The 19,391-nt window shown below is 47.7% G+C and overlaps 1 protein-coding gene across 2 annotated transcripts in view; it reads left to right on the forward strand.

The window, feature by feature from the left end:
* LOC117065414 (protein FAM153C-like) overlaps positions 1-19,391 on the forward strand; it is a 39,465-nt gene that overhangs the window by 17,177 nt on the left and 2,897 nt on the right. Inside the window, exon 8 of one of the 2 annotated variants that reach the window (XM_033180231.1) lies at positions 15,361-15,385. In XM_033180231.1, the coding sequence (XP_033036122.1) occupies positions 15,361-15,385 (25 nt within the window). Of the gene's footprint in view, positions 1-15,360; positions 15,386-17,130; positions 17,875-19,391 lie in introns of those variants that run through there. The other variant, XM_033180232.1, reaches the window with a different exon arrangement.

Genomic DNA, 19,391 nt, shown 5'->3' on the forward strand with positions numbered 1-19,391 from the left:
AGAAAAGACCTGTATGGTGAAACCCCATCTCTACTAAAAATACAAAAATTAGCCAGGCATGGTGACCGGCAATTGTAATCTCAGCTACTGGCAGGGCTGAGGGAGCAGGAAGAGTTGAGCCCAGGAGACGGAGGTTGCAGTAAGCTGAGATCATGACACTGCACTCCAGCCTGGGTGACAGTAAGATTCCAGCAAAAAAAAAAAAGGAAAGAAAAGAAAAACCTGTGCACACAGGACACGGCATGGTCTGACCCTTACGGTGTTTTATTTTTCTCTAAATGCAGGTGGACAAAGCCAGACAAATGAACAGTACGGATTCTGGGATCACCCCTATGCTGAGGAAAAATTCTAGTGTTGACACAGGTGACACTTTCTTGCCTCATTTTTCTGGAGAACCACTCTGGTTTGAACTTCCTGCCAGAAATGTGATTCAAGCACTTTTGTCTTAAAAAGTGAAGAACCCAGTCAAGAAATGTGACCATTGACTCTAGTGCCTGGAAGGCACAGTGTCATTTGGAGAGAAGAGTGTGCTGGGCGTCAGGGTTGGGAAGTATGGAGGAATGAGTCAATGTGGAGTGATTGTGAATATCTCTGCGAGTTTGTGTGCTTTTCCCCAGAAAATATGTTCCCGTGTGCAAAGCACAACACAAAGATTGATACTCTGAAACCAAAATTTCATCACCACTGCACTTTCCAAAAATCAACCCATTCATTCCTCACCACAGCTGTAGTGGAAGGTTAAATTTAATATCCCCAGTCATCACATGGAGATGATGTAGAGATAATTTTCAGGCATTTGGTCTCCTAAATGGAAATGGCATAGATGAACTCGGGAATGGGTGGAAGGTTGATGCTGTGGGCTACTAGTCTGAAGTTATCACATGGCCCTGGTGTAACTTGTCACCCTGTCAGAGAGTCCTTAGCATCTGTGTGTGTATGTGGAAGTGTTGGCCTATAAAGATCTCAAGCACTGTGTATCACAATAGAATGGTCTCAATTCTAATGGTGCGGTCGTTAGTATGAACATACAGAGAGAGTTGCCAGGCATTTGGTCTTAAGTGATGGGGTATTCCTCACCTCCTGGTCAAAAGCAAGGAACATTCAGGGACATTCTATTGTATTTAATAAGATCGTCACCACAAACATTAGAAGTGTTCCAATTCAGTATCACACATACCCAAGACACAGGTCTTAACAAAATTTCAAGGAGTCTGTTGGCTGTTATTCCGGTGCCCATTTCCTCTGCTGGAATCTTCCGCACAACAGTGTTAGAAAGGGTCAGCACCCCCACCTGCTGCCCCCCAGGAAGGGCTGTCTCAGTCCTGGGGCTGGTGTGAGCGTGAGCAGCAGCGGACCCCATGACACACACACATTGACAGGAAGAGCAGAAGGACAAACATCACATGCCAAGGAGGGGTCATCTTTGAATGGTAGGATAATTCAGTCTTTTCATCTGGATTTAGTCTTCTTTAAAACAAAAGTTACTGAATGCATAGAATATTTTGGCTAGAATTAAATCTCTTCTTTGAAGAAATGTTGCTTTTTATCTCGTTCAAAAGTTCTGGCCGGGCATTTTGGGTGGCCAAAGGATGCGAATCACTTGAGGTCAGCAGTTCAAGACCAGCCTGACCAACATGGAGAAACCCAGTCTCTACTAAAATACAAAATTAGCTGGACATGGTGGCTCATGCCTGTAATCCCAGCTACTCTGGAGGCTGAGGCAGGAGATCGCTTGAACCCGGGAGGCTGATGTTGCAGTGAGCCGAGATCACACCATTACACTCCAGCCTGGGCAAGAAGAGAAAAAGTGCGTCTCAAAAAAAGAAAAAAATGTTCTAGAAGCGATGAAAAACACAGCAACAGGCCATGTGGATCCTGCAAAGAAAATGATCTCAAGGGGATCAAGAAGGGAGGGCAAATTAGCTCAGGTCAGATTAGGAAGGAGGAGCCCTATAGGGAAACACTGTGTGGTGTACCGGGTTTCAGATGGGTTAGTTCATGTGCAACAGGTTGCCTTAGCTAGAGGACCAAGGCCCTGTCTTCTGTGGCCTTCCTGATGCCTGCCTTCACCACTTGCCTTCCCTCACCACCATGGAGGATGGACCGGCAGAGGCTGAGTCTGTGCTGTGAACACCTTTCCACACACGCCAGCCCCGGGTCCACAACTCCAAGACCACCTGAGGGATTCAGTCAGTGGAGCTCATGTGGTTATAGTGACTCTGTTTCCCAGGTGACAAGGAACTTGTCGAGGAGGATGTGCGAGGACAGACATCCTTGGAGGAAGCCTCAGGGGTTCACATGGTAAAGTCTTCCTTTTTCCTCTGAAATTGAAATTTTATTTCTCTCTGTTTCAATTGAATTAAGATGTATACATCTTACCATGTACATTATAGGTGACTTACAGAATTTCTTGGTGGGCAAATGTCAGAGTTCATTATCAACAAAAAAAAAATGATTTCAGATGGCATCCACATTTGCAAACTGTATGTCACCAGGCATTTTCCTCAAGAGAAATGCCTTCTTCTTGAGAAGTATTTGGAATTGTCAAACAAAAACATTGGAAAATCTTGCAAAAAAATCTTGTGCCTTACAATGAATGTCTTCTAGATATTGGGGCCATTGTCTCAACCACTATTTTCCATCGGTTTTTTTAGTGTCAAGTTAAGAAAAGACCTATGCATGCAAGACACAGCATAGTCTGACCCTCATAGTGTTTTCTTTTTCTCTAGATGCAGGTGGACCCAGCCACACTGGCAAAAAGTACGTATTCTGGGGTCATCTCTGTGTCGAGGTTTGAAATCTTAGTGTTGTGAAGGTGGCGCTGTTTGCCTTAGGGTGTGAGTGGCAGGACGAGCACTTGCCTTCCTAGGGGATGGAGGGTGACTCATGCGTTATGAGGTGGGGAAAGACAAATGTGGCTGTGGTACAGCAGAGGCTCCAGGGTGTCCCCATTGGACCCACTGTGGACAAAGGTTGGTTGTTTGCTTGTTTCTGAAGGCTTTTTCAAAAGAACAAGTGAACGCATTTGGTGTCGGTCAATAGGAATAGAACCTGAACCAAGTACAGCTTGCGTTTTTTCTTGGAGTATGCATTTGGTGGAAACTTATGTGTATATATTGAATTTAATTGCTGTATAGGTTTCAATACTTATCCCACGTTTTAAAACAATCAGGCTAGTGTGATTTTAAAATGTCCCTTGCTAACCTCAGAAACTATCTCTTCATAACCCAATTCTCCTAGTCGTGTTTAATCTCTAGAATACAGTTTCTGTGTGGTACTCGGGGGCTTTCTGCTGAGTGATTAAAGGTAGAAATCCGCGTTACCGACATTGAGGCCCTAAGAATTCACAGGCAGCTGCCCACTGGGCTCTATGAGAGGAGAGAGCAGGCTACAGCCTTGGCCTGGCCTGCAGAGGAACATGATTTGGAGGAGCAGAAGGAAGGCATGAGGACAGCAAAGCCATGGGGGATGCCAAGGTGCAACATCAGGAGAGTCAGTTCCACATCATCACCTGGGCGTGGGCGGAACATTCAAGCCTCATCTGAAGGAGGAGTTGAGCTCCGACTTCATGGCTGGCCTGAACATTGGCCATCTTCCTAAGAGCCTGGTCATAGGAGCTCCTTCCTTGTTTCTGGTCTTCTCCATCTTCCTGTGTGTTGATGGCAATGGCACCACCGGAAATTAGTGAGAGACAGAGAACAGGAGTGAGTTCCTGTAATGTTCAATTTAGCCCAGAGAGAACATGATCAGCAGGGACGGATTAAGGGTCAGGCCAGACACAGAGTAGTTTCCACGCTTGATCTCCCTGTGGCTGGGACAAAGAACAGCTTCTGGGAGTCTCTGGACAGCTGCTCCTTGTGTAGCTATTATTGGCCAAGAGCCTCAGCTCCCAGGCTGAGCAGGTGCGCAGTGCTGGTGTCAGAGGAGTTGAGGAGGAGACCCTGCTCTAAGGCAGGCTGAGCTCAGCAAAGGGAGAGGGGCTACCCTGGAGTTAGGTTGTCCTTTCTACACTCTCATGTGACCCACAAGGCATCAGTTTCTCTGTTTCTCTGTGACAGCCTTGCAATCATCAGTCTAAAAGTCTGTTGTCTCCTACTCATAGGTGGAGGAATCGTGACCATGTTTTTGTAGTCTGTGCAGGAAGTGGTGTCCCGTACATGAAAGAGGGTGGTGTGCATCAGGTTTGGGGGGGGGAGGAGAGAGTCTGTGGGAGGTGATTGTGTCTTTGGGAGTTTTTGTGCATGATCAAAGCACAACACAAGGATTAATTTTTTTTAATTCTTTTTTTTTTTTAACTATTCCATCACCCTGCACACTTTACATAAATCAGCCCATTCATTCTCCACCACAGTTGTCTGAAGTTAAGTTTAATATCCCCAGTCATCAGATACTGGTTGGGGAGGGATGAATTTCTCAACGTCTGGCTTTCTCAGTAGAGGAGGGAAATGGGAAATCAGAAGTGGGTGGAAGGTTGATTCTCTGGGCTACTGTCCTGTATTGATCTCACAGCCCTGGTATAACTCATCAGTCTGGCAGACTTTGAGCACCTAGGTGTGCATGTGGAAGTTTGATAGCGTATAGAGATTCTAAGCACTGTCTGTCATCATAGGATGGTCTTAATGGTTGCATAACCCAGAATTAGAGTTGGGATGTTTTACAGTGGACTTTGGTGTGGTCAGAAATGTGAAACACACAAGGCGAGGTCACAGGCTTTTCATTCAGTGGTCGTGTTATTCCTGAGATCCTGTTTAAAAGCAGAGAACAGGCTGGGTGTGGTGGCTCACGCCCGTAATCCCAGCACTTTGGGAGGCCGAGGCTGGTGAATCACTTGCGGTCAGGAGTTACAGAGCAGCCTGGCTAACAATGTCTCTACTAAACAGAAAAATTAACTGAGTGTGGTGGCAGGTGCCCGTAATCCCAGCTACCCAGGAGGCTGAGGCAGGAGAATCACTTGAACCTGGGAGACGGAGGTTGCAGTGAGCCCTGATCATGCCACTGCACTCTACCCTGGGTAATAGAGTGAGATTTTATCTCAAAAAAAAAGAAAAAGAAAACAAAACCGGAGGACAATCATGGGCATATTCTATTATGTTTAATAACACGATTGCCACAAGTGTCACATATGCCCTAATTCCACCCACACAACCAAGACTCAGTGCAGAATAGGAACTCAAGGAAGAACTAGGGTGTTATTCTGACGTCCATCTCCCCGGTGGAATTCCCTGCGTAGCTAGTTTGGAAAGTGTTAGCGTCCCCACCTCCTGCCCCCCATGATGGGCTGTCCCGGTGTTGGAGCCAGCGTGAGCATGAGCAGCAACTGATTCCAGACACATACATTGTGTTGAAAAGAAAGAGTCGAAGGGCAAATCTGCTAAGTGCGTGTCATCTTTCAATAATAGGATAGTTGAGTATTTTAAAATATTGGTTTAGGCCGGGCGCGGTGGCTCAAGCCTGTAATCCCAGCACTTTGGAGGCCGAGACGGGCGGATCACGAGGTCAGAGATCGAGACCATCCTGGCTAACACGGTGAAACCCCGTCTCTACTAAAATACAAAACTAGCTGGGCGAGGTGCGGGCGCCTGTAGTCCCAGCTACTCGGGAGGCTGAGGCAGGAGAATGGCGTAAACCCGGGAGGCGGAGCTTGCAGTGAGCTGAGATCTGCCACTGCACTCCAGTCCGGGCGACAGAGCGAGACTCCGCCTCAAAAAAAAAAAAAAAAAAAAAAAATATTGGTTTAATTCTCTTTGAATCAAAGTTCAGAGAAGTCATAACTCTTTTGACTAGAATTAATTTATTTTGAAGAAAGGTGGCTTTTTATGCAGCACAAAATGTTTCGGGGTGGGGGATGATGAACAGCAGCACCTGTGGATCCTCGGGGGAAATGACCTCAGAAGGGATCACGAAGGGAGGGCAAGTTAGCCCGGGTCAGATTAGGAAGGAGGAACCTGATACGCTGTAGGGAGGGTCACCTGCCCCATGTCCTGTGCCCTCTTTGAGATCAGCTGTGTCTCATTGCTGAACTTGCCCTAGCTAGAGGACCAAGGCTGTTTCCCATGGCTTTCCTCACGGTCTCATTTGCCTGCCTTCACCACCAAGGAGGGTAGGCCTACAGCTCCGTCTGTGGTAACCCACCTTCTTCACACATGCCAGCCTCATGTCCACACCACCCAGTACAACCCGAGGGATTTTCTCAGCAGAATCCGTGTGGTGACACTTACCCTATGTCTCCTAGATCCTCAAGAGGACCGCGCGGTGATACATCCACATGAGACACCCGTTGAGAGGGTCCTCTCTGTTATCATGGTGAGTTCTTCTTTCTTTGTCTGAAAGGGGAATTTCATTTTCCTAGGTTTCTTTCAATTTCAGTTGAATAAAGATAGGAAAACCTTACTACCATGTACATTATAGATGACTAGAGAATTTCTTGGTGGGAATTGTAAAATGAGAATTCTTTATCAACTAAGAACTAATTCAAGATGGCATTCTTGGATGATACAGCTTCAGTTACAAACTATGTCAGCAAGCACTTTCATCAGGAGAAAACCCTTCTTCAAAATACTGATTTACCACCAAAATTAACTTTAAAATCTTGCACAAAAACCTGGTGACTTTGTACAAGTGTTTTCTGGGCTTTATTTTTGTGACCGTTGCCTCCACCAGAATTTCCCATCGGGCTTTCTAATAGCACTAAGTTAAGAAAAGACCTGTGTACAAGGACAGCACGATCTTACCCTCACAGTGTTTTCCTTTCTCTAAACTCAGGAGGACACATTCGCAGAGACAGATGGTACGTATTCTGGGATCACCTATTTGGTAAGGAAAATTCTTAGTGTTAAGAAAGGTGACACATTCTTGCCTGGTTTATCGGAGAACCATTCTCGTTGGAACTTTCTATTGGAATTGAGGTTAGGGCAGAAATTACTGAGTGTACTGAAGAGGGGTGATCATCCTACGTAGTGCCTGTTAGCTGCAGTGTCATTTTTATGATATTGAATGAGGTGCATCAGGGTAGGGGGTATAAGGGGAGAGTCTGTGTAGAGTGATGATGAATGTCGTTGGGAGGATGTGTACGTTTCTCCAGAAAGCATGTTTCCATGTGCACAGCTCAACACAAAGATGAGTGTTGTAAGTAAAAATCCCATTACCACTGCACACCGTGCGTCAATCAGCCCATTGGTCCTCCACCACGGCTGTAGCTGAAAAGCAGTTGGATCTCGCCAGTACTCAGGTGGACATAGTGCAGAGATGAATTTGCCAAGCTCTTTATCTCAGTGGAGGAGGCAGAGGTGAACTCAGGAGTGGGTGGAAGGTGATGCTATGAGTTACTACTAGGGAGTAATCACGTGGTTCTGGTATAATTTGTCATTATGGCAGAGAGCTTGAGCACCTAGGTGGCAGATGAAATCTCGATAGCCTTCAGAAATCTCAAACGCTGGCTCTCACGTAGGATTGTCTCAGTGGTCACATAACTCAGTGTAGGGATAAGTACATTTAACAGTGGACTTGGTGTGGTCACAAATGGGAAACAGACATTGAGAGGTCAGACTTTTGGCTGCAGTGCTGGGTTAATTTTCTCATCTGCTAGTCAAAAGCAGAAAATGATCAGACATGTTATATTGCATTTAATAAGATGATCTCCACAATCCTTACATGTGCTGCAGTTCAGCACTCACACGCAAGACACAGCACCAAATAAGAACGGAAGAAACAACTTGGGTGTTTTCCTGGTACTCATCTTCTGGCTGGAATCTTCTACACAGCTGGGTTAGAGAGGGTCACCGCCCCCCCCTGCTGCCCCCTGGGTGGGCTGTCCTAGGGCTGGAGCCAGTGTGAGCATGAGCAGCAGCAGGCCCCACGGCGCACACACACTGTGTTAAAAGGCAGGGCCAAGGACAAACATCACATGCCAAGTAGGGGTCGTCTGTAAATGGTAGGATAATTGAGTATTTTCAAATCTTGGTTGGTCCTCTTTAAAACAAAAGGTTAGTGAATATAGAGAATAGTTGAGCTAGAATTAAGTCTCCTCTTTGAAGAAAGGTTGCTTTTTATCTAGTACAAAATGTTCTGTCCGGCCACGGTGTCTGACACCTGTAACCCTTGCATGTTGGGCGGCCGAGATGGTGGGTCACCTGAGGTCGGGAGTTTGAAACCAGAGTGACCCACATGGAGAAAACCCGTCTCTACTAAAAACACAAAGTTAGCGAGGCGTGGTGATGCATGACTGTAATCCCAGCGACTCAGGAGGCTGAGGCTGGAGAATCGCTTGAACTTGGGAGACGGACGTTGTGGTGAGTTGAGATCGTGCCATTGTACTTCAGCCTGCTCAATAAGAGCAAAACTCCATCTCAAAAAAAGGAAAAAGTTCTAGGAGGGACAAAAAACACACAGCAGACATGTGGATCCTGGGGAGGAAATGACCTCGAGGGGATCGAGAAGGCAGGACACGTTAGCTCAGGTCAGATTAGGAGGAGGAGCCCTGGATGCTGCAGGGAAACACTGTGTGGTGGGCCCTGTTTGAGATGGGTTATTTCATGTGCAAGAGGTTGCCTTAGCTAGAGGACCAACAGTCTGTCTTCTGTGGCCTTCCTGATGCCTGCCTTCACCATTTGCCTTCACAGGCAGCTGCCCACTGGGCTCTATGAGGGAGAGAGCAGGCTACAGCCTTGGCCTGGGCCTGCAGAGGAACATGATTTGGAGGAGCAGAAGGAAGGCATGAGGGCAGCAAAGCCATAGGGGACGCCGAGGTGCAACATCAGGAGAGTCAGTTCCACATCATCACCTGGGCGTGGGCGGAACGTTCAAGCCTCATCTGAAGGAGGAGTTGAGCTTCGACCTCATGGCTGGCCTGAACATTGGCCGTCTTCCTAAGAGCCTGGTCACAGGAGCTCCTTCCTTGTTTCTGGTCTTCTCCATCTTCCTGTGTGTTGGTGGCAATGGCACCACCAGAAATTAGTGAGAGACAGAGAACAGGAGTGAGTTCCTGTAATGTTCAACTTAGCCCAGAGAGAACATGATCAGCAGGGACAGATTGAGGGTCAGGCCAGACACAGAGTAGTTTCCATGCTTGATCTCCCTGTGGCTGGGACAAAGAACAGCTTCTGGGAGTCTCTGGGCAGCTGGTCCTTGTGTAGCTATTATTGGCCAAGAGCCTCAGCTCCCAGGCTGAGCAGGTGTGCAGTGCTGGTGTCAGAGGAGTTGAGGAGGAGACCCTGCTCTAAGGCAGGCTGAGCTGAGCAAAGGGAGGGGCTGCCCTGGAGTTAGGTTGTCCTTTCTACATTCCCATGTGACCCATAAGGCATCAGTTTCTCTGTTTCTCTGTGACAGCCTTGCAATCATCAGTCTAAAAGTCTGTTGTCTCCTACTCATAGGTGGAGGAATCGTGACCATGTTTTTGTAGTCTGTGCAGGAAGTGGTGTCCCGTACATGAAAGAGGGTGGTGTGCATCAGGTTTGGGAGGTGTGGAGGAGAGAGTCTGTGGGAGGTGATTGTGTCTTTGGGAGTTTTTGTGCATGATCAAAGCACAACACAAGGATCAATTAAAAAAAAATTTTTTTTTTTAAACTATTCCATCACCCTGCACACTTTACATAACTCAGCCCATTTATTCTCCACCACAGTTGTCTGAAGTTAAGTTTAATATCCCCAGTCATCAGATACTGGTTGGGTAGGGATGAATTTCTCCACGTCTGGCTTTCTCAGTAGAGGAGGGAAATGGGAAATCAGAAGTGGGTGGAAGGTTGATTGTATGGGCTACTGTCCTGTATTGATCTCACAGCCCTGGTATAACTCATCAGTCTGGCAGACTTTGAGCACCTAGGTGTGCATGTGGAAGTTTGATGGCGTATAGACATTCTAAGCACTGTCTGTCATCATAGGATGGTCTTAATGGTTGCATAACCCAGAATTAGAGTTGGGATGTTTTACAGTGGACTTTGGTGTGGTCAGAAATGTGAAACACACAATGCGAGGTCACAGGCTTTTCATTCAGTGGTCGTGTTATTCCTGAGATCCTGTTTAAAAGCAGAGAACAGGCTGGGTGTGGTGGCTCACGCCCGTAATCCCAGCACTTTGGGAGGCCGAGGCTGGTGAATCACTTGCGGTCAGGAGTTACAGAGCAGCCTGGCTAACAATGTCTCTACTAAACACAGAAAAATTAACTGAGTGTGGTGGCAGGTGCCCGTAATCCCAGCTACCCAGGAGGCTGAGGCAGGAGAATCACTTGAACCTGGGAGACGGAGGTTGCAGTGAGCCCTGATCATGCCACTGCACTCTACCCTGGGTAATAGAGTGAGATTTTATCTCAAAAAAAAAAAAAAGAAAAAGAAAAGAAAACAAAACCGGAGGACAATCATGGGCATATTCTATTGTTTAATAACACGATTGCCACAAGTGTCACATATGCCCTAATTCCACCCACACAACCAAGACTCAGTGCAGAATAGGAACTCAAGGAAGAACTAGGGTGTTATTCTGACGTCCATCTCCCCGGTGGAATTCCCTGCGTAGCTAGTTTGGAAAGTGTTAGCGTCCCCACCTCCTGCCCCCCATGATGGGCTGTCCCGGTGTTGGAGCCAGCGTGAGCATGAGCAGCAACTGATTCCACAGACACATACATTGTGTTGAAAAGGAAGAGTCGAAGGGCAAATCTGCTAAGTGCGTGTCATCTTTCAATAATAGGATAGTTGAGCATTTTAAAATATTGGTTTAATTCTCTTTGAATCAAAGGTTCAGAGAAGTCATAACTCTTTTGACTAGAATTAAATTTTTTTGAAGAAAGGTGGCTTTTTATGCAGCACAAAATGTTTCGGGGTGGGGGATGATGAACAGCAGCACCTGTGGATCCTCGGGGGAAATGACCTCAGAAGGGATCACGAAGGGAGGGCAAGTTAGCCCGGGTCAGATTAGGAAGGAGGAACCTGATACGCTGTAGGGAGGGTCGCCTGCCCCATGTCCTGTGCCCTCTTTGAGATCAGCTGTGTCTCATTGCTGAACTTGCCTTAGCTAGAGGACCAAGGCTGTTTCCCATGGCTTTCCTCACGGTCTCATTTGCCTGCCTTCACCACCAAGGAGGGTAGGCCTACAGCTCCGTCTGTGGTAACCCACCTTCTTCACACATGCCAGCCTCATGTCCACACCACCCAGTACAACCCGAGGGATTTTCTCAGCAGAATCCGTGTGGTGACACTTACCCTATGTCTCCTAGATCCTCCAGGGGACCACATAGTAGTGTATCCACATAAGACACCCGTTGAGAGGATCCTCATCCTCCCTGATATCAACGTGAGTTCTTCTTTCTTTGTCTGAAAGGGGAATTTCATTTTCCTAGGTTTCTTTCCATTTCAGTTGAATAAAGATAGGAAAACCTTACTACCATGTACATTATAGATGACTAGAGAATTTCTTGGTGGGAATTGTAAAATGAGAATTCTTTGCCAACTAAGAACTAATTCAAGATGGCATTCTTGATGACAGCTTCAGTTACAACTATGTCAGCAAGCACTTTCATCAGGAGAAACCCTTCTTCAAAATACTGAATTTACCACCAAAATTAACTTTAAAATCTTGCACAAAAACCTGGTGACTTTGTACAAGTGTTTTCTGGGCTTTATTTTTGTGACCGTTGCCTCCACCAGAATTTCCCATCGGGCTTTCTAATAGCACTAAGTTAAGAAAAGACCTGTGTACAAGGACAGCACGATCTTACCCTCACAGTGTTTTCCTTTCTCTAAACTCAGGAGGACACATTCGCAGAGACAGATGGTACGTATTCTGGGATCACCTATTTGGTAAGGAAAATTCTTAGTGTTAAGAAAGGTGACACATTCTTGCCTGGTTTATCGGGAGAACCATTCTCGTTGGAACTTTCTATTGGAAATGAGGTTAGGGCAGAAATTACTGAGTGTACTGAAGAGGGGTGATCATCCTACGTAGTGCCTGTTAGCTGCAGTGTCATTTTTATGACATTGAATGAGGTGCATCAGGGTGGGAGGCATAAGGGGAGAGTCTGTGTAGAGTGATGATGAATGTCGTTGGGAGGATGTGTACGTTTCTCCAGAAAGCATGTTTCCATGTGCACAGCTCAACACAAAGATGAGTGTTGTAAGTAAAAATCCCATTACCACTGCACACCTTGCGTCAATCAGCCCATTGGTCCTCCACCACGGCTGTAGCTGAAGGGCAGTTGGATCTCGCCAGTACTCAGGTGGACATAGTGCAGAGATGAATTTGCCAAGCTCTTTATCTCCTCAGTGGAGGAGGCAGAGGTGAACTCAGGAGTGGGTGGAAGGTGATGCCATGGGCTACTACTAGGCAGTAATCACGTGGTTCTGGTATAATTTGTCGTTATGGCAGAGAGCTTGAGCACCTAGGTGGCAGATGAAATCTCGATAGCCTTCAGAAATCTCAAACGCTGGCTCTCACGTAGGATTGTCTCAGTGGTCACATAACTCAGTGTAGGGATAAGTACATTTTACAGTGGACTTTGGTGTGGTCACAAATGGGAAACAGACATTGAGAGGTCAGACTTTTGGCTGCAGTGCTGGGTTAATTTTCTCATCTGCTAGTCAAAAGCAGAAAATGATCAGACATGTTATATTGTACTTAATAAGATAATCTCCACAATCCTTACATGTGCTGCAGTTCAGCACTCACACGCAACACACAGCACCAAATAAGAACGGAAGAAACAACTTGGGTGTTTTCCTGGTACTCATCTTCTCACTGGAATCTTCTACACAGCTGGGTTAGAGAGGGTCACTGCCCCCACCTGCTGCCCCCCGGGTGGGCTGTCCTAAGGCTGGAGCCAGTGTGAGCATGAGCAGCAGCAGGCCCCACGGCGCACACACACTGGGGTCATCTCTTTGTTGAGGTTTGAAATCTCAGTGTTGCGAAGGTGGCTCTGTTTCACCTGTATTTGCTGAAGGGCCTGTCTTGTTTGAGCTTCCTGCCAGAAATGAAATTTGGGAAGTTTGGTTTAAAAAATACGAAGAGTCAGGCCGGGCGCAGTGGCTTATGCCTGTAATCCCAGCACTTTGAGAGGCCAAGACGGGTGGATCACCTGAGGTCAGGAGTTTGAGACCAGACTGACTAACACTGAGAAACCCTGTCTCTCCTAAAAATGCAAAATTAGCCGGGCTTGGTGGTGCATGCCTGTAATCCCAGTTACTCAGGAGTCTGAGGCAGGAGAATCAGTGGAGCCCAAGAGGTGGAGGTTACAATGAACCAAGATTGTGACATTGCACTCTAGCCTAGGGAACAAGAGTGAAACTCTATCTCAAAAAAAAAAAAAAAAAAGGACCAGAAACTCAGAGTCCAGTAAACGACCCTAACCATGGTACTGTCATCCCGGAAGCAGCAGTGTCATGTAACCATGGTACTGTCATCCCGGAAAGTAGCAGTGTCATGTAGCGTGAGGTGCTACATCAGGATTTGGAGGGACAGAGGAGCGAGTCTATATGGAATGATTGTGGGTATCTGGGAGTGTGTGTTTCATTTCCCCAGAAAACATACTCCCATGTTCACAGCACAACACAAGCATCAGTGTTCAAGGAAAATTCCATCACCACTGCATAGTTTGCATAAATCAACCCATTCATCCTCCACCACAGCTGTACCTGAAGATAAATTGACCATCCCCAGTCCTCAGATGGACATGGTGCAGAGACGAATTTCCCAAGCTCTTGGTCTTTTAAATGGAAGAGGCACATGTGACCTCGGGAATGAGTGGAAGGTTAATGCCATGGGCTACTACCCGGAATTTGTCACAAAGCCCTGGTATAATTTCTTGCTAGGCCAGGTTGTTCCAGCACTTGTGTGTGCGTGTGGGAGAATGAAAACCTATTCAGATCCCACACACTTATCATGACTGGATGGTGTCAGTGCTCAGCTCACCTGGGGCTGGTTTGAGCAGGTACATTGTACAGTGGGCTTCAGTGTGATCATTAACGTAAAACATGCAGAGTCCCCAGGCTTTTGGTCTGCAGCGGTGAGGTCATTCCTCAGCTCCTGTTCAAAAGCAGACAATGATGAGTGGCATATTCTATCGTATTTAATGAGATAATCACTGCACGTCTTAGAAATTCAGTGGAACCCAATCCCAAGACACGGCATCCCATAAAATCTCAAGGATCAACCTGGGTATTAGCCTGGCACCCATTTTCCCTGCTGGAATGTCCTGCATAGCTGGGCTGGAGAGGGTCAGTGCCCGCCCCCCGGCCCCCTCGCTGCTCCCATGACAGGCTGTGCCGGTGCTGGAGTCAGTGTGAGCACGAGCAGCAGTGAACCCCATGGCGCACACACTGCGCTGAAAAGGAAGAGTGGAAGGAGAAATCTCACAGGCTAGGTAGGGGTCATCTTTAAATGGTGGGATAATTGGGTTTTTTCAAATCTTGGTTTAATTGCCTCATCACAAAAAGTTAATGAAATCTTTTGGCTAGAATTAAATCTCTTTCAAGAAAGGTTGCTGATTCTGTACAAAACCTTCTAGAAGGGATGATATACAGAGCAGCAGCACATGTGCATTCTGAGGAGAAATGACTTTGGCAGGGATCAATAAGAGGGCACTTTAGCTCAGGTCAGACTAGGAAGGAGGAGCCCTAAGAGGCTGCCAGGGACACACAGCCTGCACTATGTGGTGTGCCCTGTTTGAGACTGGCTATTTCACGTTTACAAGGTGGCCTGGAGCTAGAAAGCCAAAGGCCCTGATTTCCTTTCTTCCCTGCCTCTCCCCTGTTCTGCTGTCCTCCTCCCCCACCCACCTCAAGCAATGTTACTGAATTGTTGGTGAGCAACACCACCAAGGTGCTGACGGTCACTCTGTGTCCTCCTAGTTGCGCCGGAGCATCTGCAGAAGTCGTGCAGTGACAGCGATGACGAGGAGGATCCAGAAGTTATGGAGATAAAACCACCTGGATTTGTCTAAGAAAAACTTCTGTTTTCTTAATTTTATTTGATTTGGATAAAATTAAGATATGAGAATGTGACAATATGTATCTTAGATTTGTTACACAATGTCCTTGGGAGGAGCTTTAAGTAAGAGTCTGTTCCCCACTGAGGGTTGACTTAATACAGAGGGAAAAGTGACAGCATCCACCACACATTGTGGGGCAGTGAGCTTGTGCCTTTACCAACTTTGTTCTCTTTCGAACAAAATCACTTACTGGCCAACCAACATGGACTTGAGAGGAAACATCCTCTGAGAAAAATGTGTCTTTAGCGTGAGTCGATTTTCTCCCTTCTTTTGAGTCCTTTGAACACTGGTTTCCATCTTGCTTTCTAATGTCACTGAGTGAAGAAAAGTCCTGTGCACACAGGATGCAGCAGGGTCTGATGCTCATAGCAATTTATTTTCTGTCATTACAGAAATCCTCAGGAGTTCCACAAAAGGGTACATGTTGTGGAAGCCCTCCCATACTGATGAGTCACCCAGATGATGAGGAATGTGCCACGGTCTCGCTGGCCTGCCTGTGGATGGGCAGCCTGCGTGGAGCTTCCTCTCATGGATGAGGACCTAGGCTGTGATGGGAGGGATGGTTGTTGCAGATAGAGCGTGATGGTCACATTCTGCAGTCCCTGGGAGCAACTGCATTCTCTGAGGATGGGGTGAGGTTGTGCCCATTGATTTTCCTGCATGTCTTTTTGAATTCATGTGGTGAGTGTCCAAAATACGTATTGTCAAGGTCATGTAGAGGCTCAGCCTCTATCCCTCAGCCTAGTCTGGTTTCCGTGTTCTGTGCTTAGGAAACACAGCAACATGAAAAGGTAACCAAAGGGCTTGCCCTAGGGTGTGAGTGGCAGGGCGAGCACTTGCCTTCCTAGGAGGATGGAGGGTGACTCATGCATTACGAGGTGGGGAAAGACAAATGTGGCTGTGGTACAGCAGAGGCTCCAGGGTGTCCCCATTGAACCCACTGTGGACAAAGGTTTTTGTTTGCTCCTGAAGGCCTTTGCAGAAAACAAGTCAAGGTGGTTGGCTTAAGGTCATATGAAGATAAAATTAGCCCAGTTCTGGACTGAGTTTCTTTTGGGAGCGTGCGTCTGGTGGAAATATGTTGTATGTGAGGCGAATTTGATTGCTCTGTAGGTGTCCATACTTAACCCACATTTTAAAACAATGAGGCTGCTGTGATTTTAAAATGTCCCTCACTAACCTCAGAAATTATCTCCTCATAACCCAATTCCCCTGGTCATCTCTAATCTTTAGAATACAGTTTTTTTCTGTGTGGTATTCAGGGCCTTCTGCTGTGTGTGATCAAAGGCACAAATCAGCGTTACCAACACTGAGGCTCTAAGAATTCCCAGACAGCTGCCCAGTGGGCTCTGTAAGAGAGAGAGCAGGTACAGCCTTGGCCTGGGCCTGAAAAGGAACATGATTTGGAGGAGCAGAAGGAAGGCATGAGGGCAGCAGAGCCACGGGGGCAGCCGAGGTGCAACATCAGAAGTCAGTTCTTCATCATCACCTGGGCGTGGCCGGGATGTTCATATTCCAGCTGAGGGAGAACGGGTCGAGCTCCGACTTCATAGCTGGCGTTAGCACTGTCTGCCCATCTTCCTGAGAGTCTGAAGAGAGAAGCTACTTTGTTGTTTCTTGTCTTCTCTATTTCCTATATGTGGATGGCAGTGGCACCACCAGAAATTAATGAGAGGCAGAGAACAGGACTGAGTTCCCGAAATAGCCAGTGTGGCCCAGAGAGGACATGATCGGCAGGGATGGACTTCAGGGTCAGGCCAGATACACAGTAGTTCCCAGGCCTGGTCTCTCTGGCTGTGACAGAGATCAGTCTCTTACTTTTCACCTGCTTCTGGGCGTGGCCTGACAGCTGGTCCTTGTGTGGTTGCTGTTAGCCAAGTGTGATTTTGCCTGAATCCTGTGTGACTGAAGGGAGTGTCAGCTTTCAGGCAGGATGGCTGCTCCACACTAGTTGCAGGGAAGGTGAGAAGCGACCCTGCTTCAGTGCTAGGTGAGCTCAGCAAAGGGAGCGGAGTCCAGGTGGTCCTTGCAGCTTTCCCGTGTGACCCTTGAGACATCACTTCACCTGTTTCTCTGAGATAGTCTTGGAATTATTAGTCTCAAACTCTGTTTTGTTTTACTTATGTGTGGAGGAATCCTGGCCGTGGCTGGTCACTGGAGGGCAAGGACTATGTCCTCCTCGTTCCTTCTCATCCCAGAGCGCAGCCCTGGCCAGCCCATCTTGGGCCCCAGTAATGTTCCAGTGCTTCCAACCCCTTTGCTGAGATCCAGCGCCAGTGTGAAAAGGCTTCCTGCTCATCTTCTTCAATCTATTGTTTCTCATGGTAATCTAGAAACCTGAGTGGGTTCTGATCCAAGGTCACAGGAGAACGGGGGGCTCCTGAAGTCACCGAAGTTTCCCCTCATCTCTACTCTGGCTGCCTTGGTTCAGCTTTTCTGCTGCAGAAGATGCTCTCTTTCTGTTTACAAGTCCTCCTTTGCTGGACCAGGCGTTTTTATTCTTGTTGTGGCATCCCTGCACATCACAGGGGACCTGGAGCTTGTTCCTGTGCCCCTGAAGTACCCATCCATGAATGATCAGATCAGAGCAAACCACTCTGCCAGGAATCAGCAGGGGGGAGAGTCACATCTCCCTCACCTTTGGGTTTAGACCTGTGCATTCCAGTGTGGTCCTCCGTGGCATATGTGCCCATTCATGTTTAATAAATGAAAAATTCATAACCTCCTCACAAGAGCCATACTGTAAGTTCCCAGTTGCCACATGTCTGCTCTTAAGAGAGCATCTCCATTCTCCCTGAATCACCTGGGAAGGAGCTGCTGTGAGTCTGGCCCAGATTCTGTTCACTGCGCTCACCTGCCTCAGTGCATGTGCATCAAGGCTGGAATCTCGGGTTCTCAGATTGGAGGTAAGAGATGCTCTGAGCCAGTGTCGGTGAACAGTTGAAAGGGATTGTTCGGTTCTCTCTCTCACCTGAAGGCTCACAACTGTGACCAGGGCCTTCCTAACAGCCCCTGAGTTCACAGAGCCCAGGGAGGTCACCGTGGATTGAGCGTAGTGCTGATGTTTGTGTCTCTGTGCTTGGGCTCATGGGCACCACCTCTGGATCCATCCAGGAGGAAATAGACTGGTCAGGTAGGGACCAACACTCCAGGGTTGACCAGCGAGGAGGGTTCTTGGGGATTGGGTGACACTTGTTTTGGAGCCTGGGATGGGATCTATTAAGTCACCAAACATAAAAGGAAGTAGGTGTAGAAGTGTGATTTGGTTTATGTATCTTAATGAGAAAGTCGTAAAAGTTTTGTCCTCATGCGCTTTGTGTGAGTTGTGTTTGTCACCATCATTTCTTGCTCTGGTGTTTAAAGATTACATTTTGCAAAGACCAGATCATTCCTGCCTTTGCCACAGCAAGCACCAGAGCCCTGGGTTTGATGGGGCAGCGTTTTGTTGTGAATAGAGATGACAGGATGAGTATGCAGGTGTAATGTTGAGTGTGGGGTGGGACACAGCCCCTCACAGGTGCTACGTGATCCTGAAGACAAAGTCCTTCATACGTGTGCCAGGAGCTGAAAGGAGCCCACCCTCTTTCTCTACACTCTCAGGACCTGCAACGGCACCTTCCTGTCCTGTCCTCACCGTCCTGCTCTAAGGGTGCTCCCTGGGTTGGATGACACAGGGAGTCCTTCCTCTGGGATTCCTGCGTGTGCCCCGGCGTCCTGGAGTCCTGAGGGCGGAACACATGACTGAGCACATTTTTGGCCTCCACTCCGCACCCAATCTCACCCAATCCCAAATCCTTGGGCTTTGAATGAAACCTAAATTGGCTTTCATTGGAGAGGCCCGAGTCCAGCTGTGGCTCAAGGCCCTCTGTGGCTGGCAGGAGTCCTCGGGGATATGTGTGGAGGGGCTGCTGTGTTGCTGTAGGCAGTGGCTCTCGCCCTCCCTGTAGCCTGGTCCCTGGCATCCACTGGGCCCAGGATGGAGCCTCTTGGGTCACTTGTCTTGTGACACCCTCCTCTCTGGCCCAACAGCCTCGTCCTGCTCCCCACACTCCAGTCAGGCCCAGCTTGTTCTGTGTGTCAGGCCTGCCAGGTACCCACCCTCCTAGTCTTCCCACAGCTCAGGCAAATCCCGGGAGGCCCCCTCATTTCTGTGCTGACAACTGCTGGCCTCACCTGCAGATTAAAGCAACTGGGACAAGAGGCTTTATCTTGAATTCTGTTCCATTGTTTCCAAATATTCAGAAGCTGGTGGGATTCTTTTGAGGACTGAATATTTTCCAAGTCTCTAGGGTCATTCCAGGCATAGAACAGTCACTGTATCTGTGATGTCATTCATCATCAGCTCCCACAGCCCCCAACACAACCCAGGCCTGGGCAGGTGCTGCTGACCCAGGATGCGATCCGTGTGTTGATTGGAGGCTGG

The sequence above is a fragment of the Trachypithecus francoisi genome, unplaced genomic scaffold (genome assembly GCF_009764315.1).
Source record: "Trachypithecus francoisi isolate TF-2019V2 unplaced genomic scaffold, Tfra_2.0 Lachesis_group2, whole genome shotgun sequence".
Lineage (NCBI taxonomy): Eukaryota > Metazoa > Chordata > Mammalia > Primates > Cercopithecidae > Trachypithecus > Trachypithecus francoisi.